This window comes from Somniosus microcephalus, chromosome 6 (assembly GCF_052327205.1).
Source record: "Somniosus microcephalus isolate GS21.2 chromosome 6, FLI_Smic_1.0, whole genome shotgun sequence".
NCBI classification, from domain to species: Eukaryota; Metazoa; Chordata; class Chondrichthyes; order Squaliformes; family Somniosidae; genus Somniosus; species Somniosus microcephalus.
Genome location: NC_140992.1, coordinates 195,103,225 through 195,129,882, shown reverse-complemented (window position 1 = coordinate 195,129,882; position 26,658 = coordinate 195,103,225). Strand labels below are relative to the sequence as shown.

Here is a 26,658-nt window from a genome sequence, read left to right as displayed (position 1 = left end):
GATTAGGCGGTGGTCTGTCCAGCAGTCATCAGCTCCTGTCATGGCGCGGGTGATGCGGACGCCCTTGCGGTCCCTAGCTCGGACGATGATGTAGTCCAGCAGATGCCAGTGCTTGGAACGAGGGTGCTGCCATGAAGCCTTGTACTTGTCTCTCTGACGGAACAAGGTGTTGGTTATGACGAGGCTATGTTCTAAGCATTTCGACAGGAGGAGGGTACCGTTAGAGTTGGCTTTCCCTACCCCCTCTCTGCCGATCACACCTCTCCAGAGGTCTGTGCACTTTCCAACTCTGGCGTTGAAGTCGCCAAGGAGGATCAGCTTGTCGCCCGTTGGGACTCGGGACAGGGCTTGTTCGAGGCTGGAGTAGAATTCCTCTTTGGTCTCATCTGTGGCTTCCAGTGTTGGGGCGTATGCACTGATGACCATAGCGCACTGGTTTCGGGCTAGAGTGAGTCGAAGAGTCATGAGGCGCTTGTTTATACCACTAGGGGAGTCTCTGAGACGTCCGACCAGTTCATTTTTTTATGGCGTAGTCATAGTTGTAACGTAGGAAAAACATGCAGCCAATAGCAACAGCTAAATATCAGTTTGTGGGAATCGTGTAAGTGGGAGCCATGGGGTGTAGTAGATAACAACAGAAAATGCTGGAAAAACTCAGCAGGCCAGGCAACATCCGTGGAGAGAAATTAGATAGTTGGCTGTCTGGTGGGTGAATAGAGGTGACACATGGACAGGTTTGGAGATTGCAGTCCCATTAGGATGGATTGTTTTACTAGTTTATGCAGGATACATGCACTTGACGATAGGCGCAATAAATTCTGGTAGCTCTTTGCAAGTTATCATGTTAGTGCATGAATACTTTGCACCGTGGCGTAGTATGTTTGGAATGAGCAAAACACATCCCTGCCGCGCTCTACCGGTCCCTTCAGGAGCGTTCGGCAATCATCGCCAATTTCCGGCCAGCGCCGACCCTGGTTCCACGCCTTCTATGCTAATACGCTGCGTGGCGATCCAATGAGCTGGACCCGCGGCTGCGCGCTGTATGTAAATGAAGGTGGTGCGGAAGAGCTGGGAGGGCGCCTGCGCGCCGTTGCCGGTTGTGAATGGTGCAGTGTGTGAGTGAAGTTCAGTCACTGGGGAGGAATTGAGAGCGCGAGGGAGAGGCGCCGCGATATTAGAGGAAGTGAACGCGCGCGACAGAGAGCCGCCGGAGTCCGTTAGAGAGCGCGAGCCCGGGGCTGGGGAGCAAGCCGGCGGGGCAGAGCAGAACCGACCGACCGAGAGAGCGGCGGCGGGGCAGAGCAGAACCGACCGAGAGAGCGGCGGCGGGGCAGAGCAGACCCGACCGAGAGAGCGGCGGGGCAGAGCAGACCCGACCGAGAGAGCGGCGGCGGGGCAGGGCAGAACCGACCGAGAGAGCGGCGGCGGGGCAGAGCAACACCGACCGAGAGCGGCGGCGGGGCAGAGCAGCACCGACCGGGAGAGCCTCAGAGCGGCGGCGGGGCAGAACAACACCGACTGGGAGAGCGGCAGGGCAAGGTAGCACCGACTGGGAGAGCCTCAGAGCGGCGGCGGGACGGGGCAGTACCGAGTCCGAGACACTCATCTACCCACAGACAGAGAGTCGGGAAAAATGCCGCGGGTCGTCCCCGATCAGAGGAGCAAGTTCGAGAACGAGGAGTTCTTCCGCAAACTTAGCCGGGAGTGTGAGGTGAGAGGCCGGGTCGGGCAAAGTTTGCAAGAGTTGCCGCTGTGTTGGGATGCGCGGGGTCTGAGTGGGAGGAGAGGGGGCCCGGAGCGGCCCAGCCCGCGGACACATGGTCACCCGCGGGCGCTGATTCACTCGGCGTTGTATAGAAGCTGGTCAGCTACTAGAAGTTGAATAAAATCCGGAGAGGGCGGATAGTTTCGGCACTGGGAGCCCCCCCGGGAACATGGGGACCGGGAGTGCGCCCCCCGGAACATGGGGGCCGGGAGCACCTCCCTCTCTTTCTCGCCGCCGCCAAACATGGGGACTGGGTGCTCCCTCCGCCCCCCCCATCCGTGAACTGTTTCTCACAGAAATCATCATTGCAATAAACTCAAACTTTTCCCCGGACATGCTGGGCTACAGGGGGAGGTTTTCCCGAGTGCGGTCGGAGAGCCTACGTTTATTCACTCACCATCCGCGCTGGGGAGAGTTTAACTTTTTTTTTCTCTTTTTGTTAACAGATTAAATACACGGGGTTCCGCGATCGGCCGCACGATGAGAGGCAGATGCGCTTTCAAAATGCCTGCAGGGACGGCAGGTCTGAGATCGTGAGTAACAAAACGCGTCCTCACTTCCTTATCGGTACAAACAAGACACACAGCACGGGCAGCGTGTCCAGGACTACTGCAGCTCGGCAATGAGCGGCACCAACAGACAGCCAAAGAGGCAGGTGCCCGACTAATATGGGTCTGAATATTATAATAGCAAAATACTGCGGATGCTGGAAATCTGAAATAACAGAAAATTCTGGAAATACTCAGACCAGGCAGCATCCGTGGAGAGAGAGAAACAGAGTTAACCTTTCAGGTCTGGGACCCTTCATGAAACGTTAACTCTGTTTCTCTCCACGGATGCTGCCTGGCCTGCTGAGTATTCCAGCATTTTCTGTTGTTTTGGGTCTGAACATTCCTCAACATAGAAATGGGAAATGCAGTGAATACTTGTGCAGTTAATCTGTATGTCAACGAGAAAGGCAGGTTCACATTTTGGGTGGAATCCTCAATTGGAACTCATGGCAGGATGCCAGTGGAGTTGGTAACCTGTTTTTCTTTTTATATGCTGACTGTTCCCATCTGTGTTTGCAGCATTTAATGTTTTTATTTTGGATTTTTGGCTTTTTCGATCATATCCCTTGACTGATTAATAAATCAAAATATGTTTAGGTAACTCACTCCATCTGGGATAACCTAGATTTTATATGCACCCAGTACATGGGCATCAAATAGGTACAGTCCAGGATAGGATAAAGCTCATATATTGGCTTACTGCAATGATTTAGGCTAAAAGTGTTACCTTGTAGGATGAAACTGGATAATGAAGATACTGAGAAATATGCTTTTTCCCCTGACTGATCCGTCAATGTAAATTACATTTGGAGCAGCCAAACATTTTTTTCAGTTCACTTGGGAATGGCTGCTTCCTTCAAGCTGAAAAATAATTGGAGTCTCTAATGTTATTTGTTTGAAGTCATTGGCATTGCACTACTTTCAAACCTTTTATACTCCATTTCTTTGTTTTTATTTAATGTCTGTGGATGTATAAGGCTCATCAAATCTTAATCTGGATCATAAAGCTTCCAATATATTTCTCGGCACTTGTGCAGGCATGATTTCACTTCAGACAGGCGTTTCATTTGCAAGATGACTTTATCTCTGCTAATGTATTTTTTGGGGAGTGAGTTTTATACACACCAGATTATCTGGTTAACGTGTATTTATGCTAGGAGGGAACTTATGGCGGAAGTGCCATTTTGGTTGGGACACTACTGTAAGATGGGGAATGGCAAATTTTGGTTGGAGTGAGCTTGGTATTGAATCTTTTTTAATAGCATGCTGGTAAGATCATTACCACCACAAAGATTTGCATAGCTTTTTTTTATGATAAATCAGTGCATGTGAAATTTGTAAAAATATGGTCTAAATGAAAAAACCTATTTTGCAGTACCTGTATATGGTTATTTTAAGCATGCTCAATTTACAACTTGTGCACATCATAGGTAACCATGTCATTTGTTTGACCTATGAAATTCTTCATGGGTAAAAACAGTTTTACTGAGACAATTGTGAAATATTTCATACATGAGTATATCTACATAACTTCCTTTAAAAGTGCTAATTCCCTCATTGGGATATGAATGATTTGGTTTCTCCCCAGTCATATTTGAGTCTTCACTGAGTGTTGACAGGCTATCTGATTGTGGATGACAGGCTGTAACTAGTGAGGTACAGCAAGGATCAGTGCTTGGGTCTCAGCTATTCACAATCTATATCAATTATTTGGATGAGGGGACCAAATGTAATATATTCAAGTTTGCTGATGGTGCAAAGCTGGGTGGGAATGTAAGTTGTGAGGAGGATGCAAAGAGGCTTCAAGGGGATATGGACAGGCTAAGTGAGTGGGCAAGAACATGGAATATAATGTGGAGAAATGTGAAGTTATCCACTTTGGTAGGAAAAATAGAAAAGCAGAGTAGTTTTTAAATGGTGAGAGATTGGGGAAATATTGGTGTTCAGAGGGAACTGGTGGTCCTTGTACACTAATCACCTGAAAGTTAACATGCAAGCAATTAGGAAAGCAAATGGTATGTTGGCCTCTATTACAAGAGGATTTGAGTACAAGAGTAAAGATGTCTTACTGCAATTATATAGGGCCCTGGTGAGACCACACCTGGAGTATTGTGTACAGTTTTGATCTCCTTACCCAAGGAAGGATATACTTGCTGTAGAGGGAGTGCAATGAAGGTTCACCAGACTGATTCCTGGGATGGGGGGGGATTGTCCTATGAGACAGAGATTGAGTGGACTGGCTTATATTCTCTGGAATTTAGAAGAATGAGAGGTGATCTCATTGAAACATACAAAATTCTTACAGGGCTTAACAAGGCAGATGCAGGGAGGATGTTTCCCCTGGCTGGGGAGTCTAGAACCAGGGGTCACAGTCTCAGAATAAGGTGTTGGCCATTTAGGACTGAGATGAGAAATTTCTTCACTCAGAGGGTGGTGAATCTTTGGAATTCTCTACCCCAGAGGGCTGTGGAGGCTCGATCGTTGAGTATATTCAAGACAGAGATCGATAGATTTTTGAATATTAAGGGATATGGGGATAGTGTGGGAAAGTGGAGATGAGGTAGAAGATCAGCCATGATCTCATTGAATGGTGGAGCAGGCTCGAGGGGCCAAATGGCCTAATCCTGCTCCTATTTCTTATGTTCTTATTCGAGGACAATCCTGTCTTCACTTGGCATTCGTACATGAACTCTTCCAGTAGGGGTTGCTACTGTAGCAATCAGTGTCACAGCACAGCTCGTTCAGCCCATTTCTTTTACAAGTAACTAATTCCCTTTTGATACCACTTGTAAACTCTGCTTGAACAACAATTTATAATAGAATTCCACCCTCACTGCGGTTTTTCCCTTCCATTGCTAGGTGTTGTGGGCAATTGTAACACCCCTACCTCTGCTTCAGTTGAGATCAGATAACCCAGCACAGAGCAGGGATCAAACATGAACCCTCCTGGTATGCCCTTCTGAGAGACTGAGTTATGGCTCAGAGACTTTGACTTTTTTTTAAGCTATAAAGAGTAACTTTGTTGCATCTACCCCAAGCAGTAACAATGGGCAAAATTATTTGACAATTTTTAACTTTTTTTAAATAATTTCTCCCCCCCCCCCCCCCCCCCCCTTTTTCTCTGGGTTGGTCAGCTATACCAGTACTATTGATCCAGCTACCAGAGTGTGCAAGAGTGGTCCATTACTGGCTTCTAACATGGTTGAGATCAAAAACTCATCTCCCCTGCAACATTCTGATCTGTAACATTGCATGCACTGCTCTTGATATCCATTCATCATGGAAATTGAAATTCATGAGCGTTCAACTGGGAAATTTGTCATTTTTAAATCCTCAGACATTTTCTAACAATGATAGAGATTCCATTTCTTAGTATCTTTAGAATCAGTTGGAGAAGGCCATTTCATCCTTTTAGATCACTGAGACATGCTGACTTTGAGGGGATAGTAAAATATTTCTCCTTGTCTTTGGCCTTTCCTCTATTTTTGCACAATCCCTGTTCTGTTGTTGACCTGTTTTAAAATCTCTGACTTGTTTTAAAAGTTAATGGCATCTATTTGGCTAGCAGACTTGTGCAAGCTCCTATATATCAATGCATTAAATAGACTTGAGTTGCTGCTGGATGAATAAGTACACTGTAGTTTGGCAAAATGAATTTGGGTCAAACAACAATCCAAAAGTGAGCTCTGGATGGTCTTGTCAAGTATTTATACACTTGTCAAAGAATTAATGCAGAGATTTGGTTTCTTTGACTGAAACGTGGTTGTCTGTTTTGCACACTTGCTCTTTCACTCTTGCATCCACATATTTTCATTCACTTCCCCATTCCCCCTCTGCCACCATACTAACTACCTCCCCATACACCCCTCCTAAAGATTCCTTGTCACCGATACAGTAAACATAAATAATGCTGTAGCTAGGCCAACTTGACATTTGCACTGCACACACCATGCTATAATACCAAACTCTATCCTGCTATGTTTGAATATTTTTTAATTAAAGGTGTGTAACTGTTCAGCATTAGCATTGTAAGAATCTCCCTTTCTGATCCCAGTTACTTTTTTCTGTTGTCTCATCAGAAATAATCATTATCACTGTACCTTCAGTTTTTCATAATTGTTCTGGACAACGACAGTAAATTGACTAATGCCTGGGATATTGATTAATGCAGTATCTCATACTATCGACAGCTTCTGAGCTATATGTCACAGCAGAATATGATGCCTGTAACTGTACACTTGATAAGAAACGATGAGTCCATGTTTTATGTAATTCCAGAGCTTGAAGTATACAATGCCGCCTGGCAGACTATAACCTCAGGACGTAGTACTGATGTAAAAAATAAATGACTGCATAATTTATTTAAAGTCCTGTTCTCTGATACAGTTTGTATTGATTTTTCTGAAAGGCTTTTGTGGCCACTGGAACCAATCTATCTCTGCAGTTTTTTCCGGCAAATTGGCATGGAGAGCAGCGGCAAACACCCACACGAGAGTATGTGGACTTTGAGCGTGATCCTGGCAAGGTAAGAGACTAGTACAGTAGTCCTGACATTCTTCAAACTTATTCTGTGACTGGGAGAAATCCTATTTTATACTCTGTGAATTTTCACTCAATGTTTTCAGTATGGTGAAGCAATTAGAAAAATAAATAGATATATAGCCAGAACAATAGAATACAAATCCTACTGGGAATGTGCTGAGACTATGGTGCGCTTGTAAGATGACATTGCGTACTGCATGCACTTCTGGTCACCATGGTACAAGAGATTTGTAAACCTTGGAGAGGGTATGGAGAAGACCAACAGAATGACTTAAGTATATATTGATGAGCTACAAGGAGAGACTTTGATCAATCTTTACAGATGGAAAGATATAAAGTATATTGATTGGCTTAAATATGGTGAATTCTGAATACATTTTAAAATTATGTAGAATATAGTGGGATCAAAAGTAATAAATATGAACTAGCAAAAAATAAACTTAAATCAGATACTAAAAGGAATTTTTTTTGCATTAAAGGTGACAAACTGGATTAATCTGCTAGACTGTCTCGGGTGATCAAAATAAAGCCACATGCAAAGCTAGGAGAGTTGGAATAGAGAGGGCTGAGATTTGGTGGACTGAATGCCTTTCCCCATCCTACACTTTTCTAATGGTTTTTAATGCACCTTAAGTCCATGGCAATTCTGGGAACTAAACCAGCGTCTCTACTGAAATGAGCTTGTTTTTGTGACATCGTTTGTATTTTGTAACATTTATTATGGCACTTAATCAAAATCAATTAAGATGTTCTAAAGTAGCTTATACAGTTACTGTATGATGGTAAATATTTGGATTTTGGACTCTGGAAATGACTGATTTTTAACAATTAAAATTACAGTCTGTCTCAATAGACACCAATCCAGCAAGATTGGGAAGACTTGTGCTGCAGTAACAGAGGAGTACTGGGTACAAATGTGTGTATAACAATTTTTGTAACTGCTAGATGATTCCTAAAATTAAGAGTTTATGTATTGTAGATTGTGATCTAGAAAAGGGGAATGACTAATTGCAGGTAGGCAAGAACTGGATGTGATGGTAGGATACACTGACTGGTTGCATTATGGGGATAGGTGCAGTTGCACTGGAATATCAATGTTCTAGCTCTTGCTTTGCTGTATTTCTAATGTAAACAATCACAGCTTTAAAATTTGCATATTTGATTTTTAAGGATTTAGGCCACTTAATCTTGTTGCCTGTGGTTAAACTTCTGGAGCCCACAATACTGGCTGAAATTAGAAAATACTTAAAGCATGGGTTAGTCTGAGGCAGTCAGCATGGAGTTGTAATGGGTAGGTTGTACTTGACTAATTTAGTTGAATTTTCTGACGAAATTGCTGAGTTTATAAAGGGAATGGTGTGGATGTTGTATATTTAAATTTGAGAACCCATTTAAGGTGGCAAATAAGAGTTTAGTTATGATAATGAAGATACATGTTAAAAGGAAATGTAATTATGCAAATAAGATGGCTACGCAGAAAATAGGGAGTAGTGGTAACTGGTTATTTCTGTGGGATGTGGGTAATGGTGTGCCCCAGGGATTTCTGCTGAAATCTCTTGCTTTCTATTTATATAACTGATTTGGCCAGAGGCACATGAGGAATTACACTGAAGTTTACTAATGATGCCACATTAAGGAGTATGGCAAATGGGGAAGATCGCAGGAGGACGATAGACTGGTTAATAGAATGGGTAGATAGGTTAGGGTTAGGGCAATCCAATGCTGAGAATGTGAAATTGTACAATTGGGATGAGGGTTTGAAACTGAAAGGAAGTGTACCGTAAACAGCAAGATTCTTAAGAATGGAGGAACTCTGTTATAGGAAGGATTTTGGAGCCATGGAAAAGGTACAGCAAAGATTCACTAGAATTATGCCAAGAATCGGGGTTATAGCTATGAAGTGATGCTGAAAAAATTGGGTATTTTCTCTCCGGGATGGAGATTGAGGGAATTCAGTAGAGATTTGCAAAATTTATGAAAGATTTGGACAGGGTAAATAATGAAGGATCTAGCCTGGGAATTATCACGAAGAATGATGGAGACAGTTAGGGAAAAAATTTCCTCCACTGAGTGTTATTAAAATGTTTGGTACAAATGGTTATTAAGACAGATGTGCTAACATTATTCAAGAGGGAATTGGATAATTATTAGAAAAGTAAGAATATAAAACGATATGTGGAAAGGGCCAAGTATTGCAATTAGATCAGGAAGCTTCAGTTAAGGATTTAAAAGGCAACTGCTCGATGGACTACATCGCCACCTTCTGTGTTGTAATTTCAATTAAATCAAGCGAAATGATGTGTTCAATTTGGTATCTACTGCAGGGGATGCAAGTTGGATGATACTGGTGTTGAGGTGAGTTTATACAATGTATAAGTATAGTTTCTTCAGTGAGGTAGTTAAATAATTGTGTAAACAATAGGTATTGAAAGTAAGAGGGTGACACAAATGGCCACAGCTGAGGGGGAAGTTGCTGCCTACTTGGGCTCGGGGTATCGCCCGAGACCAATAGTTCACCCTTTAGCTTCTAAACAAGTTTCTTTGCACCATTTGTTTTAAATCTGGAAATCATTTCCTGCTTTTATGTCTTGATTTGTGACCTAAGGGCAGCTTGCAGTTGAGTCTTCTCAACAGCAAGTGTTTCTTTTCAAATTGAGTTACCATAACTGGTGCCCCAGTATCTGATTTAGTCCCTGCCTGGTCAGAAATGAAATTATGGTAACTTCAGGAAAACGAAAGTAAAGCTGTCATTTATACCCCATTTGAACTGTGCTGTCTAACTGTATTGAGTTGGTTCTGTTCTCGGTAGTAGAGCAACTGCAATTAAGAACCAGCAACTCTGAAATAAATTGCTATAAGAATGTGTTCCTAACTTAATTTAGTTTTCTCCACTTCCGATGTGAATTTGTTTTGCACGGCTCAACGGGGCTTCTGTTTCAATTGAAATGACTGAAAATGTAATATACATTAAAGGTGAGAAGGATTTAAGTTTGGTAATCTGATGTTAAAAGTATGAAAATACTGTACTACAAATGTATTCTCATTTGGGTACAGCCGTTAACTTTTCCTGTGGCATCAGTAAGCTAATACAGTACCAGGAAATGGTTCTTGTGTTGGAAAGTGCAGGATGGGTACTGCCATGTTGGTGCTCCTCAAGCTCGAGTGGCAGAAACTGGGTACTGCAAACAGTGTCATGTATTTTTCACCGGTCCATTAGTTTCAGACTATGTTTTGCATCTTTTTTTCCCCCTCTTCATTTGTCTTCCTTCCCTCCAAAAAAAAAAATCAAGCTGAAGGCTGGGAGAGACGAGAAGGCCAGATACTGTAGTTATTTTGGATAATGCAAGGAGAACTTACAGGTTTAATGGAACAAAAATCAGACGGGTTCTATAAAAGGCGAGCAATCTGCTCAGCCAGACTACCACCCATGTGATAAATTTGCCCCATGGTGTCATGTTGGAGTTTTTTTGTGTAGCAAGGATGTTCACTGTTCTGTACATAAACCACTAATGTATTTGTGAAAGTGAGTCTCCTTATAAAACTGCAAATATTCTTTCCTTCCTGTCTTGTTACCAGACTTGAGCAATACAGTTTTGCAGCACCAGCTGATAAAACAATTTCAAGTGATTAAATGGAAAGTTGTAAATATTCATAAGCAATATCTGGCTTGAACAATGTATTACAAAGGTTGTACACCTTTTTGTTGTTTTAGCTAAGTTTTTTAATGTTTGCATTCCTCTCGTTACTGCTTTGAATTACAACTCCAAACTGGCAGATTTTCTATTTATAATGGTTGTCAACTGTCATTGTTGTTCCAGCACCTTATTAAAAAGTGAAATATGTGCTTGATAATTGGCTAATGGTTTATTGGCCTTACAGGATGAATAATTTGAAGGCTGTAACAATGAAAGATTTTGAAATTAAAGTACAGTATTTTGATGTAAACCTTTGAGCGAAGGCAAATGCCCTCAGGAGCTAAATTCTTGGTTTCATGGTGTGGCTGTCTTTATTTTATAAGTCAACATTTTGGTATGCATAGCGTGGTTAATTACTGAAGTAATCAGGCAAAATGAGACTTGTTTTAATATTTCTAATCCTGCATGTTTGCAGCCTGAATGGATCATGATGTGTTCAGACAGTTCATTCACTGGCTATGTAGAAAGTTGAAGAAAAGCACTACATGCTCATTGGCAGCACAATAAGGAGCATTGGAGTGATCCAAGTGCAGTGCTTGCTTACTGATACTGAGTAACATAATAGGGTGCCCTATCTTGACTAAAGCTGTAAACTTGTATGTGCCACATTATGTTAGAAGTTTTAGATTATAGAATTACTTCAGGATGACTTCCTGCAATTACCTAATTTTTGTAATTCCTCCTGAAAATGTACCTTATATAAAAAAAAAAGGAGTTTTTGTTTAGCGTTCCACTTTGCTACTCCCTTGAGAATCATTTCAGAGGCATTTCAAGTCCATTCTTTGGCTATCCAGTACCTGTTTCTTACAAAATGCAGCATCTTTTGGGCAGAGAGATTTTCAGCAAAGTACATCTGATTGATTGAATTGTACCTAATGCAAGCAGTGACTCATTTTGGGTTTTTTTTTGTCGTTGCTGAGGGTGAGAAGCTTCTCTTTGTTGCAGGGATCTTCTACTGTGCTTGATCCCACATTTGTGTCACTGTCCCTTCTAAGCAGCAACCTCCTTCCCCTCTTTCCCCCCCCCCCCCCCCCCCCCAAAGCCCCCTAGCAATATGGCTCCAATTAATGAAAATTGAAGCCTTTGGACAATCATTTGTCATTAACTTGGGCTATAACAGCAATTTTGTTTTGTCTCATCACTGTGTACTGCAACTAATGCCTTATCTTCTGACTTTCTATTAAATCAGATGTTTTCTAGGGCTGTGTCCTCTTTTCCACTCTATTAATACATCATATCAGTGACCTCCCTTCATCTAATCCTGGCAATTGTTACCTTTGATTCCATTCTACATTTACCAATTTCCTTTTGGATTGCACACCCTCAGTGTACAGAACCTTGGTTCCTCCTGTAGTTTCCATGGCTGAATTACTACATCTGGATTTTCTCTCTGCCATTTGGGGCAATGATGTTGCTGCTTTTTCAAGTGTCCTACAAGTCTAATAACAGCTGCTGCCTCTTTCCTTGGGCTCTTCCATTTATAGGCATTCATGAGCTCACCATGTAACCTGATGTCAAATGGAATCTTCATTGTTAAAGCTTAACAACAACAACTTGCATTTATGTAGCACCTTTAACGTCATAAAGTCTCAAGCAATGCACCCTCTAAGCTGCACGGCCATGCAGCAATGGGAAAGGTCGTGCGCCGGTTGCTCTCTGGCTTTTCCACTAAGTACCACACATGCACAGAAATTTAAACAGACCGTGCAGTAAAAGAAACAGGCGGCACAGAACAAAGCGCAGCTTACAGGGACCGTTGGTCCCAAGGCGCTTCACAGGAGTGTTATCAGACAAAATTTGACACCGCCACGAGTTATTAGGATTTTAAGAGGCATCTTAAAGGAAGAGAGGCAGGGCGGTTTAGGGCTTGGGGCTTAGACGACTGAAAACACTAGCTGATGGTGGGATGAAGGAAATTAGAAGTGCACAAGAGGCCAGAAGTTAAGAAACGCCGAGTTCTCTTGAGGGTTGTATGGCTGGAGAAGGTTAGAGATAGGGAGGGGTGAGTAGGAAAATGGGAATGAGGGAGAGAGCAGTAACAGGATGAGGCGGTGGCAACATTAATCAAACATTTCTTTACAACACTAGAATGCATGGATGGTACAGGTGGCAATATAAAAGTTAACTCTAATTGGTTAGAGTTGAGGATAAGAAAAGAACCTACTCTGTTGCAAATATATTTATGAAGCACTAAAAGGTTAGGGTAAATATTTTTTATATAGAAGGCTGTTGGGACATAAAATTCCCTACCAGAAACAGTGGTAAAAGCAGACTCAATAAGATGAATATTTTGAAAAAAATACTTTATTCAAAGAGTATGTTAAGGGACAAATAGCCTCCAGCGCTATAAAACTCTACAATTGTACTTGGCACCACTCCAGAACAACCCAACCAAGATTGGAAGTTCATGTTTGGAAACCTCTGGTACAAAAATACACATCTGACCACTCCGACACACATCACATTACTACCTTGATTACCTATGTGAGCAAGGAGAGCCAGTTAGCCAATTAAACTTTTATATTTTTTATTATTAAAACACTGCTGTTGCATTTAATAATGGATTCAAAATAGGGTAGAGGAGCAAAGGGATCTAATGGAACAGATTTGCAAATCATTAAAAGTAGCAACGCTGGTTAACGAAGCCATAACAAATGCAAACAAAGTGCTAGGGTTCACTTCTAGAGGAATAGAGTTAAAAAGCAGGGACGTTATGTTAAACTTGTATAGAACCTTGGTTAAACTACACTTGGAATACTGTGCACTGTTCTGGTCTCCATATTACAAAAGGATATAGAGGCCCTGGAGATGGTGTAAAAAGATTTATAAGGATAAAACCAGAACCGAGGGGTTATCAGGAAAGACTGGGGCTCTTTTCTCTAAAAAAGAGAAGGCTAAGATAGAGGTCGTTAAGATTATGAAAGGGTTTGATAGAGTAGACGTAGAGATGTTTCCACTTGTGTGGGAATCCAAAACTAGGAGCCATAAGTATAAGATAGCCACTAATAAATTCAGTAAGGAATTCAGGAGCAACTTCTTTACCCAGAGAGTGGTTAGAATGTGGAACCTGCTACCACAAGGTGTAGGTGAAGAGAATAGCATAGATACATTTCAGGGGAAGCTAGATAAGTACATGAGTGAGAAAGGAATAGAAGGATATGTTGATGGGGTAAGATGGGAGTAGGCTCGTGGAGCATAAACCCCTGCCATTCGCAACTCCTCATAATTAAGCAGTCCATGCCCGCATACAGCAAGACCTAGACGACATTCAGGCTTGGGCTGATAAGTAGCAGGTAACAATCATGCCGCACAAGTGCCAAGGAATGACTATCTCCAACAAACGAGAGTCTAACCACCGCCCCTTGACACTCAACGGCATTACCATAGCCGAATCCCCCACCATCAATATCCTGAGGGGTCACCATTGACCAGAAACTTAACTGGACCAGCCACATAAATACTGTGGCAACACGAACAGGTCAGAGGCTGGGTATTCTGCAGCGAGTGTCTCACCTGACTCCCCAAAGCCTTTCCACCACCTACAAGGCACAAGTAAGGAGTGTGATGGAATACTCTCCACTTGCCTGGATGAGTGCAGCTCCAACAACATAAGAAGCTGGACACCATCCAAGACAAAGCAGCCCGCTTGCTTGGCATCCCATTCACCACCTTAAATGTTCATTCCCTGCACCATTGGTGTACTGTGGCTGTAGTGTGTATCATCTACAAGGATTCTTTGGCAGCACCTCCCAAACCCAAGACCTCTACCACCTAGAAGAAGGGCAGCAGGCGCGTGGGAACGCCACCACCTCCAAGTTCCCGTCCAAGTCACACACCATCCTGACTTGGAAGTATCTCGCCGTTCCTTTATTGTCGCTGGGTCAAAATCCTAGAACTCCCTCCCTAACAGCACTGTGGGAGTACCTTCACCACACTGACTGCAGTGGCTCACCACCATCTTCTCAAGGGCAACTAGGCATAGGCAATAAATGCTGGCCTTGATGTATATTAATGACTTGGACGTCTGTGTACAGGGCACAATTTCAATCTGCAAATGACACAAAACTTGGAAGTATAGTGAACAGTGAGGAGGAGAATGATAGACTTTAGGAAGTCAGATAGGCTGGTGAAATTTAACGCAGAAAAGTGAAGTGGTACATTTTGGTAGAAAGAATGAGGAGAGCATATATAAACTAAATGGTATAATCCTGAAGGGGGTGCACGAACAGACACCTGAGGGTATGCGTGCACAAATCTTTCCACCATGAAGGAATATTGAAAAAAAAAAGACTAGTTGGGCCAATGACCTGTTTTAGTGATGTATAGAATGGTCGTCTTCCGTGCTGTAACCATTCGGCCCATCGAGCCTGTGGCGGCTCTCTGCAAGAGCACTTCAGCTAGTCCCTTTCCCCGAAGCTCTGCAAATTTATTTTCTTCATATACTTATCCAACTCCTTTTTGAAAGCTGTGATTGAATTTGCCTCCACCACCCTTTCAGGCAGTGCATTCCAGATCTTAACCACTCGCTGAGTTTAAAAAAAAGTTTTTTCTTGCGTCGCCTTTGGTTCTCTTGCCAATCACCTTAAATCTGTGTCCTCTGGTTCTTGACCCTTCTGCCAATGGGAACAGTTTCCCTTTATCCACTCTGTCCAGACCCCTCCTGATTTTTGAACACCTCCATCAAATCTTCTCTGCTCCAAGGAGAACAACCCCAGCTTCTCCAGTCTATCAACGTAACTGAAGTTCCTCATTCCTGGAATCATTTTCGTAAATTTTCGGCACCCTCTCTTAAGGCCTTCATATTCTTCCTAAAGTGTGGTGCCCAGAATTGGGCACAGTACTCCAGTTGAGGCCGAACCAGTGTTTTATACAGGTGGTTCATAGTTTCCACACTTTTGTACTCTATACCTCTATTCATGAAACCCAGGATCCCATAAGCCTTTTTAAACTGCTTTCTCAACCTGCCCTGCCACCTTCAACGATTTGTGCACGCATACCCCCAGGTCTCTGTTCGTGCACCCCCTTCAGGATTGTACCATTTAGTTTACATATGCTCTCCTCATTCTTTCTACCAAAATGTATTACTTTACACATTTCTGTGTTAAATTTCATCTGCCATGTGTTCGCCCATTTCACCAGCCTGTCTGACTTCCTAAAGTCTATCTCTCCTTCTCACTGTTAACTATACTTCCAAGTTTTGTGTCAACTGCAGGTTTTGAAATTGTGCCCTGTACACCCAAGTCCAAGTCATTAATATATATCAAGAAAAGCAGTGGTCCTAGAACTGACCCCGGGGAACACCACTGTATACCTTCCTCCAGTCTGAAAAACAACCGTTCACAACTACTGTTTCCTATCAGTTAGCCAATTTTGTATCCATGCTACCACTGTCCCTTTTATTCCATGGGCTTCAACTTTGCTGGCAAGCCTATTATGTGACACTTCGTCGAACGCCTTTTGGAAATCCATGTACACTACGTCAACTGCATTACATAGAAGATAGGAGTAGGCCATTCGGCCCCTCGAGCCTGTTCTGCCATTTAATGAGATCATGGCTGATCATCCAAATTCAGTACCCTGTCCCTGCTTTCTCCCCATATCCCTTGATCCCTTTAGCCTTATGAAATATATCTAACTCCTTGAATATATTTCATGAATTGGCCTCAACTGCCTTGTGTGGTAGAGAATTCCACAGGTTCACCACCCTGGGTGAAGAAATTCTTCCTCATCTCAGTCCTAAATGGCTTACCCCTTATCCTTAGACTGTGACCCCTGGTTCTGGACTCCCCTGCCATTGGGAACATCCTTCCTGCATCTAGCCTGTCTAGTCCTGTTAGAATTTTATAAGTTTCAATGAGATCCCCTCTCATTCTTCTAAACTCCAGCGAATATAAGCCTAATCGACCCAATCTCTCCTCATATGTCATTCCTGCCATCCCAGGTATCAGTCTGGTGAATCTTCGCTGCACTCCCTCCATGGCAAGAACATCCTCCGATAAGGTGACCAAAACTGCACACAATACTCAAGGTGTGGTCTCACCAAGGCCCTGTACAACTGCAGCAAGACATCCTTGCTCCTGTACTCGAATCCTTTCGCTATCCTGCCCTCATCAACCCTCTCTGTTACCTCATCAAAGAACTCAATCAAGTTAGTTAAAAACGATTTGCCTTTAACAAATCTGTGCTGGCTTACCTTAATTAATCCACACTTGTCCAAGTGACTGTTAACTTTGTCCCTGATTACTGTTTCTAAAAGCTTCCCCACTACCTAGATCAGACTGACTGGCCTGTAGTTGCTGGGTTTATCTTTACACTTTTTTGTATTCTATGTAAAACTCCTGCACTCCCATACAACAAAATTGATATTTCACTTATTTAGTCACCAAACAAATGGCTCCTAGAATCAATTGCTAATAATAGATCCAGAGCTGCAGAAGTCAACCTCAGAACAGCCACTGCCTCAGCCCTCCAACTTGTACAATAAGGCTTTTGTCCTCACCTGTTGGGCTAAATGGCCTGTTTCTGTACTCTCAATTCTATGCAGTGTTCAATATACACAAGTGGAAGTGTTAGATACTTAAAAAAAACCTCTTTATGCTCTGACATGCAATGTTTGGGGATGCAACATTGTTACATCAGTATTCCTAAACAGTAGCATTGTACTCTTCAGCATTTTTAGAAATGATCTGGAAGACGATATCAGTAACTTCACTTCCAAGTTAGCAGATAGCATCAAAATAATAGTTTATACAGCTTAAGATGGGGAAATGCTTATAAGGAAGACCCAGACTATTTGGGGAGGTGGACAGTCAATTGCCAAATGCAGTTTAATGTAGGTAAGTGAGAAGTTGTGCACTTATAAGAACATAAGAAATAGGAGCAGGAGTAGGCCCTTCGAGCCTGCTCCGCCTTTCAATAAGATCATGGCTGATCTTCTACCTCAACTCCACTTGCCTGCACTATCCCCATATCCCTTGATTCCCTTAATATCCAGAAATCTATCACTCTGTCTTAAATATACTCAACGACTGAGCCTCCACAACCCTCTGGCTTAGAGAATTCCAAAGATTCACCACCCTCTTGAGTGAAGACATTTCTCCTCCCCTCAGTCCTAAATGGCCGACCCCTTATTCTGAGACTGTGACCCCTGGCTCTAGACTCCCTAGACAGGGGAAACATCCTCCCTGCATCTACCCTGTCGAGCCCTGTAAGAATTTTGTATGTTTCAATGAGATCACCTCTCATTCCTCTAAACTCTATATAGGCCTAGTCTACTCAATCTGTCCTCATAGGACAATCCCTCCATCCCAGGAATCAGTCTGGTGAACCTTCGTTGCACTCCCTCTATGGCAAGTATATCCTTCTTTAGGTAAGGAGATGAAAATTGTACACAATACTCCAGGTGTGCTCTCACCAGGGCTCTATATAATTACAGTAAAACATCTTTACTCTTGGCCTTTATTACAAGAGGATTTGAGTACAACACCATTTGCTTTCTTAATTGCTTGCTGTACTTGCGTGTTAACTTTCAGTGACTTGTGTACAAGGACACCCAGGTTCCTCTGAACACCAACATTTCCCAAGTTCTCACCATTTAAAAAATACTCTGCTTTACTATTTTTCCTACCAAGTGAATAACTTCGCATTTCTCCACATTATATACCATTTTCCCTGTTCTTGCCCACTCACTTAGCCTGTCTATATCCCCTTGAAGCCTCTTTGCAACCTCCTCACAACTTGCATTCCCACCTAGCTTTGTATCATCAGCGAACCTGGATATATTGCATTTGGTCCCCTCATCCAAATCATTGATATAGATTGTGAATAGCTGAGGCCCAAGCACTGATCCTTGCTGTACCCCACTAGTTACAGCTTGCCAACCCGAAAATGACCCATTTATTCCTACTGTTTCCTGCCCGTTAACCAATCCTCAATCCATGCTAGTATATTACCCCCAATCCCATGAGCCCTAATTTTGTTTAATAACCTCTTGTGTGGCACCTTATCGAATGCCTTCTGAAAATCCAAATACACCACATCCACTGGTTCCCCCTTATCTATTCTGCTAGTTACAACCTCAAATAACTCTTAACAGTTTCATAAATCCGTGTTGACTCTGCTCAATGCTATTATTATTTTCTAAGTGCCCTGCTACCACGTCCTTAATAATAGATTCTAGCATTTTCCCTACTACTGATGTCAGGCTAACTGGTCTGTAGTTCCCTGTTTTCTCTCCCCCTCCTTTCTTAAATAGTGGGGTTACATTTGCGACCTTCCAATCTGAGGGAACCATTCTAGAATCAATGGAATTTTGGAAGATGACAACCGATGCATCCACTATCTCTATAGCCACCTCTTTCAAAACCCTAGGATATAGGCCATCAGGTCCAGGGGATTTATCGGCTTTCAGTCCCATTAATTTCTCCAGTACTTTTTTACTAATACTAATTTCTTTCAGTTTCTCATTCTCGCTAGACCCTTGGTTCTCCACTATTTCCGGGAGATTTTATGCATTGTCTTCCGTGAAGACAGACACACGGTATTTATTTAATTTCTCTGCCATTTCCTTATTCCCCATTATAATTTCTCCTGTCTCAACCTGTAAGGGACCCACATTTACTATGGACAAAGACCAGAGAGATTACATGATTAATTTATTGGCTACCAAAGATCAGAAAATGAATCTTGAGGTAGAGTAGATGTTTCAAGACATCAAGCCGTTGTCTGGCAGAAGTCAATAAATCTAATGGAATGGTGAATTGCTATGTTGAGTAAATCCAAATGAAGTAAACATACTATTATAAAGAAAGACTTGCATTTATATAGCGTCTTTCACGACCGCCGGCATCTCATAGGCGCTTTACAGCCAATGAAGTACTTTTGGAGTGTAGTCACTGTTGTAATGTGGGAAACGTGGCAGCCAATTTGTGCACAGCAAGCTCCCACAAACAGCAATGTGATAATGACCAGATAATCTGTCTTTTGTTATGTTGATTAAGGGATAAATATTGGCCAGGACACCGGGGATAAATCCCCTGCTCCTCTTCGAATAGTGCCGTGGCATCTTTCACGTCCACTTTAGAGAGTAGATGGAGCCTCGGTTTTATGTCTCATCCGAAAGGCTGCACCTCCAACAGTACAGCACTCCCTCAGCACTGCACTGAAGTGTCAGTCTAGATTTTTGTGCTCAAGTCCCTGGAGTGGGACTTGAACCCACAATCTTCTGACTCAGAGGTGAGCGTGCTATCCACTGAGCCACAGCTGACACATGAGCATTGATCAGGCCAAACCAAAAGTAGTGTGTGTAATTTTTTATCTATGCTGCTGAAAGGATGTAGCTGAACTGGAAAAGATCTTTAGCACCAGATACTGCTTCCCTGAAATATCCATGGGCCAGTATCCACAAGACCCTTCTTCCCCAACAACCGTTCCTTCACTCATGGCCTAACGTCAGGGCAGACAATGAAAAGTTCATGAGATGTATGTGTGAGTTTCCTGAATCATTTAAGGAATGCTTTCTCACACCTACGTTGCATTCCGTATGATGGCAAGCATAGTGTCTTCAAAGAAATACCACCTCAGTGCGCAGAGATTTCTGCTGGAAAACATCTGCCAGCTACTGCAGAACCTCCTGCCAATGAGGAAGTGCTGAGAAGTATGAGAAATTAGAAAGTACATACCGTAGTCCCCAAGGGGAAGTGAGGTGTCGATACCAAAAAAAACAGTAACAAGGCACACAGATTTGTTCTCACGGAAATGTTTGTGTCACTGACAGGATATATGTGGTTAGATTTGGGAATGCCTGCAAGAAAGACTAATAATATTTTCCTCATGGGAGCCTTAGTAGATGAGTGTTGGAGGAGAATTGCATATCAGCACATTAATGAGGTGTGATGGCTGGACGCTAGTACAGTGCTTCCCCCGCTCAAGGCATCTTGGCATCTATTCAATCCGTGTGGGTGGCAGCATGACCCTAGCCTCCATGTATAGCTCCTCATCATTGGTTGTAAAGTGCTTTGGGGTGTCCTGAGATCATGAAGAGCGCTATATAAATGCAAGTCTTTCTTTACAGCTCCACCTTACAAGCGGAATTATATTTTATTCATTGCTTGGTATAATACTCCTGTCATCATAAAGTAGTCTGTCATCGATTCAATGTGAGCACTGAGAAACTTGACCATCTTGAAGTCCAAGGAATAACAAGATCTGCCAGTTTATCTTTGTTTTTGATTACATTTCCTATTTCAGATTGTGGAGTGATTTAATTGTGGGTATTAAACTAGCTTTTAATTTGATATCATTTCTGGTGTCATCCAATTTAAATCCATATTTTTTTTACCTTTATTCAACATAAGGAAACAAGTTATTGGCACAATTTTGGGGTTTTGTGCTAAATATTCTCTCCGGTTCAGCTACTCCGGTGACTCTTGTGCATAGAACCCTTACTACATATATCTGCTTACTGTAATATCCCACGTGCTGCCAAGCATCTTTAAAGAAGATGGACTGAAAAGCACGCCGTTAAGATGAGACATGACTGAAAACCAAACTTGTTTATATTGTATGAAATAAATGAATGAACAGGATACAGTTTCCACAGTATGGTTCCTGTTCTATGAATAAAATAAAAACACAACTCTATTGATGCTCTAAACAAAAGCACACTTTCAAGTTAACTAATACAAACTAACATGCGTTTGCAGTGGGGAAACATGTCTTTATTTTAGGAATGTAGGGATCTTGCTGTGAAAACTGTCCTGTTCATTCATGTATTTTATTCAATATAAACCAATTTGTTGGTTTTCAGTCGTGTCTCATTTTTATAGGGTGCTTTTCAGTTGAGGCAAGCTCCTGCTCAAAATGCATTTTAAGCAGTTCCTGTCGTGAAAACAAATGACCACAATACCAAACTGACATGGGTAAAGACCAAACCGTTAGTTTTTTTTTGATACAGGTTTCAATAAACTAGGTACAGTATCTGGTTAACCATCATTGTAGAATTCAGCGAAGCAGACTTTGCAGAACTACATTTAAAAGATTCTGAATAACGCATGTCATTAGATTGTACGCCTATTTATTCTCTTTCTGTGCTCACCAACTTAAAGTTTTGCCCCAAGTCACTCTTCAGAAAATTGCACTGAAGGTGATATTTATTTATTGAGATGGTTAATGGGAAAGAGTGAGGTGTTGGTGGTTGCTATTGACAATAATGGGTTAATATGCTTGACTTATTGCAGGTGTTCAGCTTCTTTTGTCACTGATCAAATAACCTAAACAATAGCAGAGCTTTAAGCAATGAACCCACCCTTGCATCAAACATGGCTATTTACTCTACTAGGGTTTCCTTCTGAATGTGTGTTTAGAGCGGGTGCTGGAATTGGGAGAGAAACATGTTGTGTCTTACTGAAGTGTCATCTATCAAAGTATAAGGGATGAGAACAGAAAATGCTGGAAAAACTCAGCAGGTCAGGCAACATCCGTGGAGAGAAATTTGAGTTGACGTTTCGGGTCGAACCCTTCTTCAAAGGGTTCCCTTTGAAGAAGGGTTCGACCCGAAACATCAACTCAAATTTCTCTCCACGGATGTTGCCTGACCTGCTGAGTTTTTCCAGCATTTTCTGTTGTTATTTCGGATTTCCAACATCTGCAGTATTTTGCTATCGTATAAGGGATGAGAATTGTTTTATGGTTATCATGGTGCGTTTATTATGGTGGCACAGTTAATACTGCAATTGCAGAGTGCTTAAAGGTAAGATTTTGGAGCAGTACGTACAGTTTAAAGTGATAGCAAAATACTGCGGATGCTGGAAATCCAAAATAACAGAAAACGCTGGAAAAATTCAGCAGGCCAGGCAACATCCGTGGAGAGAGAAACAGTTAACGTTTCAGGTCGAAACCCTTCTTCAGAACTGAGAAAAAAGCAGGAAATGAAACAGATTAAAAAGCAAGTTAGGGGGCTGTTAGCTTCCTAACTTGCTTTTTAATCTGTTTCATTTCCTGCTTTTTTCTCAGTTCTGAAGAAGGGTTTCGAACTGAAACATTAACTCTGTTTCTCTCGCCACGGATGTTGCCTGGCCTGTTGAGTTTTTCCAGCGTTTTCTGTTATTACAGTTTAAAGTACGCAGCTATTTTCCCTTTTCCTCACTTAAAAATACTTTAGAAGGTGTCCATGTTGAATCAGGAATTTTAAATTTAGTTTACTTGCCATCATCCATAGAGATTTGTTGTTTCAGGCTTCCAAACTCTCGTCATTGGGAATAATGCAGATCAGTATTTTTCTGGTAGGTAGATGCTGATGTCTCAGCTAGAAAACTTCAGTGCTAGCCTGTGTGCTGATTTGTGTTATCAGTTCACATTAACACCTACCATATCACTGAAACTTGCTAGTATAACGAGAAGTTCAGTATTTTCTGACGTGTCAATTGTAATCCAACTTGTCCATTATTGCTTAATAAAATATCTAGGAGCACAAGTTGGACATCATGTGGATCTTCTAAGGTATTCCCAAACTAATCGGTGTAGAATTTGCAAAACTGCTTGCTGAATAGATTTGAATTGTCATACAGTGGTCTATCAAAACTTACATGGACCAATTTCGCCTCTTTGAATGGAGTGACGGGGGATAAAAGCTATCTACTGTAGAAGTGTGGTTGTTTCTTGGAAATGGAGCAAGGAGCATATTAAATTGTTATCCCAGTAAACTTAAAAGGAAGAACTGCCTCTAAACTCAAGTAGTTGCATGTGTTCATCAAAAACCTCTATCTTGCCTCAGTAGTGTGGAGGTCTATAGCAGACCCCTATTAACTCTACTCTTTATCTGCTTGTTAACTCAAGCCAGGCTAATATTCTACCATTGCCTCCAATTCAATCTTATTCCAATGCTTCTAGCATTCAGGTATAGCATTCAGTACTACTTTTTTGTTACTTGGTTTAATTTCTTTGTATTTGCTTACTTTGGCTGGATTTACTTTGCTTTTTTGTCTACTTCCTCTTAACCACAACTTTTTTTTATAATTAGTCTTATTTCCCCCCCCATATTTTAGTTCAAATGAACCTCCATTCCTTTGTCAATATTAATAAATAGCCTTTCTGATCCTGCCCTTTTGGATGCAGCCCATCTCTTCTATACCAACCTGAATTACCTGTAAAGCAATATGACTTGCCTACACAACCTCAGCCCAGTTATTTACAGTAGATTTCAAGTTTTTTCTTAAGTACTTCACTTATTTAGTCGTGTCTCTTCTCCTCCTCTCCCCCCCCCCCACGCAAAAAAAAATCTTTCTATATTTTCTTAGTTGTTTATATCTGATTATAAGAGTACTTTTTCTCCTAAAGTGGATTTGTAATTCTTGTTGAAACCTTTTGTATAGCACTGCCTGAGGGTGTTTCTCCCCACTGTTGAATTTTCAATGACCAACATGAGCACAGGCGGTCATTTACCATCATCCTGACTTGGCTAGGTGATTCCAGCCACAGTGTATGAGGGTAGTATCAAAGCACCTTCTAAACTTCCCCTGACCTCTGTGCAAGCCTATATTTCCTTCAATGACACAAAACAAAAAAACTTCATCCCAAACAACACTTTGTCAAAAATTTTATTTTGTATCTTAAACTGTGTAAAACACAGAGGGGTAAAATTAGTCATAGTCATAGAGCTATACAGCACAGAAAGAGGCCCTTCGGCCCATCGTGTCCGCATCAGCCATCAAGCCCTGTATTCTAATCCCATCTTCCAGCACTTGGTCCGTAGCCTTGTATGCTATGGCGTTTCAAGTGCTCATCTAAATGCTTCTTGAATGTTAAGGGTTCCTGTCTCTACCACCCTTTCAGGCAGTGCGTTCCAGATTCCAACCATCCTCTGGGTGAAAAAGTTTTTCCTCAAATCCCCTCTAAACCTCCTGCCCCTTACCTTGAAACTATGCCCCCTGGTTATTGACCCCTCTACTAAGGGGAAAAGTTCCTTTCTATCTACCCTATCTATGCCCCTCATAATTTTGTACACCTCAATCAGGTCCCCCTTCAGCCTTTTCTGCTTTAAGGTAAACAACCCCAGCCTGTCCAGTCTCTCTTCATAGCTGAAAAGCTCCAGCCCAGATAACATCCTGGTGAATCTCCTCTGCACCCTCTCCAATGCAATCACATCCTTCCTATAGTGTGGCGACCAGAACTGCACACAGTATTCCAGCTGTGGCCTAACTAGTGTTTTGTACTGCTCCATCATAACCTCCCTGCTCTTATATTCTATGCCTCGGCTAATGAAGGCAAGTATCCCATATACCTTTTTAACCACCTTATCCACCTGTCCTGCTGCCTTCAGGGATCTATGTACATGCACACCAAGGTCCCTCTGATCCTCTGTCCTTCCTAGGGTCCTACCGTTCATTGTGTATTCCCTTGCCTTGTTAGTCCTCCCAAAATGCATCACCTCACACTTTTCAGGGTTAAATTCCATTTGCCACTGTTCTGCCCATCTAACCAATCCGTCTATATTGTCCTGTAGCCTGAGGCTTTCCTCCTCGCTATTTACCACTCCACCAATTTTCATGTCATCTGCGAACTTACTGATCATACCTCCTACATTCATATCTAAATCATTAATGTACACTACAAACAGCAAAGGACCTAGCACCGATCCCTGCAGTACACCGCAGGACACGGGCTTCCAGTCACAAAAACAACCTTCGACCATCACCCTCCTGCCACTAAGCCAATTTTGGATCCAATGTGCCAAATTGCCCTGGATCCCATGGGCTCTTACCTTCTTGACCAGTCTCCCATGCGGGACTTTGTCAAAAGCATTACTGCACTACCCTCATCCACATGCCTAGTCACCCCCTCTCAAAATTCAACCAAATTGGTCAGACATGATCTCCCCCTGATAAAGCCATGCTGACTATCCTTGATTAATCCTTTCCTCTCCAAGTGGAGACTAATTCTGTCCCTCAGAAATTTTTCCAATAAATTCCCTACCACTGATGTTAGGCTCACTGGCCTGTAATTCCCTGGTTTATCCCTACTACCCATCTTGAATAATGGTACTACATTAGCTGTCCTCCAGTCCTCTGGCACCTCCCCTGTGGCCAGAGAGGTTCTGAAAATTTGTGTCGGAGCCCCTGCAATCTCCTCCCTTGCCTCACACAGCAGCCTGGGATACATCTCGTCTGGGCCTGGGGATTTATCCACTTTTAAGCCTGCTAAAACCGCTAGTACCTCCTCCCCCTCAATACTAATTTGTTCAAGTATATCACAATCCCCCTGCCTAATTTCTATGCCTACATCGTCCTTCTCCATAGTGAACACAGATGCAAAATATTCATTTAAAACCCCACCTACATCTTCCGGCTCTACATATAGATTGCCACTTTGGTCCCTAATGGGCCCTACTCTTTCCCTGGTTATCTTCTTGCCCTTAATATACTTATAAAACACCTTGGGATTTTCCTTTATTTTGCTCGCCAGTGTTTTTTCATGCCTCCTCTTCGCTCTCCTAATTTCTTTTAAGTACCCCCCCTGCACTTTCTATACTCCTAGGGCTTCCACTGTTTTTAGTCCTTTGTATCTGCCAAAAGCCTCCCTTTTTTCCTAATCCATTCTTGTATATCCTTGACATCCAGAGTTCCCTGGGCTTGTTGGTCCCACCCTTAACCTTTACGGGAACATGTTGGTGTTGTACTTTCTCTATTTCCTTTCTGAAAGAACCCCACTTCTCTGATGTGGATTTTCCTACAAGTAGCTGATCCCAGTCCACTTTGGCCAGATCCTGCCTTATCATATTAACCCATCCCTCCTGTTCTCAATATCTGTAATCTGGTAGACACATTACCACCCACTCTTTATCTTTATGGCACAATTAACTGTCCACAAACTGCACCTTTTGAATAACTTGCTGTAATAGGCACCCCAATCCTCAATACAGCTTTCTCCCTTGTTTCAGTAAGCTGCTCTGACATCTCAATTTCCCCTTCCATTTCTGGAGTAATGGTTTATGTTCAGTTCTTGAAACCTATTTGTTACTCCCCTGGTTTTCCTGAATTCACTGCCTTTTCTCACTAACCCAGTCCTCGTCATCTCTTTTAGTCCCTTCCTCCATTGTCACTTCTCCAAC

General features: G+C 42.3%; 1 protein-coding gene across 5 annotated transcripts in view; it reads left to right on the top strand.

Annotated features, from left to right (window-relative positions):
- Positions 1-1,041: 1,041 nt before the first annotated feature.
- The window catches only part of cbfb (core-binding factor subunit beta), a 164,688-nt gene continuing 139,071 nt past the window's right edge, over positions 1,042-26,658 (top strand). The window contains exons 1-3 of one of the 5 annotated variants that reach the window (XM_085991155.1): positions 1,050-1,711; positions 2,212-2,298; positions 6,725-6,841. In XM_085991155.1, the coding sequence (XP_085847281.1) occupies positions 1,634-1,711; positions 2,212-2,298; positions 6,725-6,841 (282 nt within the window). In that variant the 5' untranslated portion in view covers positions 1,050-1,633. Of the gene's footprint in view, positions 1,712-2,211; positions 2,299-6,724; positions 6,842-26,658 lie in introns of all 5 variants that reach the window. The other 4 variants (XM_085991154.1, XM_085991157.1, XM_085991156.1 and 1 more) reach the window with 4 other exon arrangements.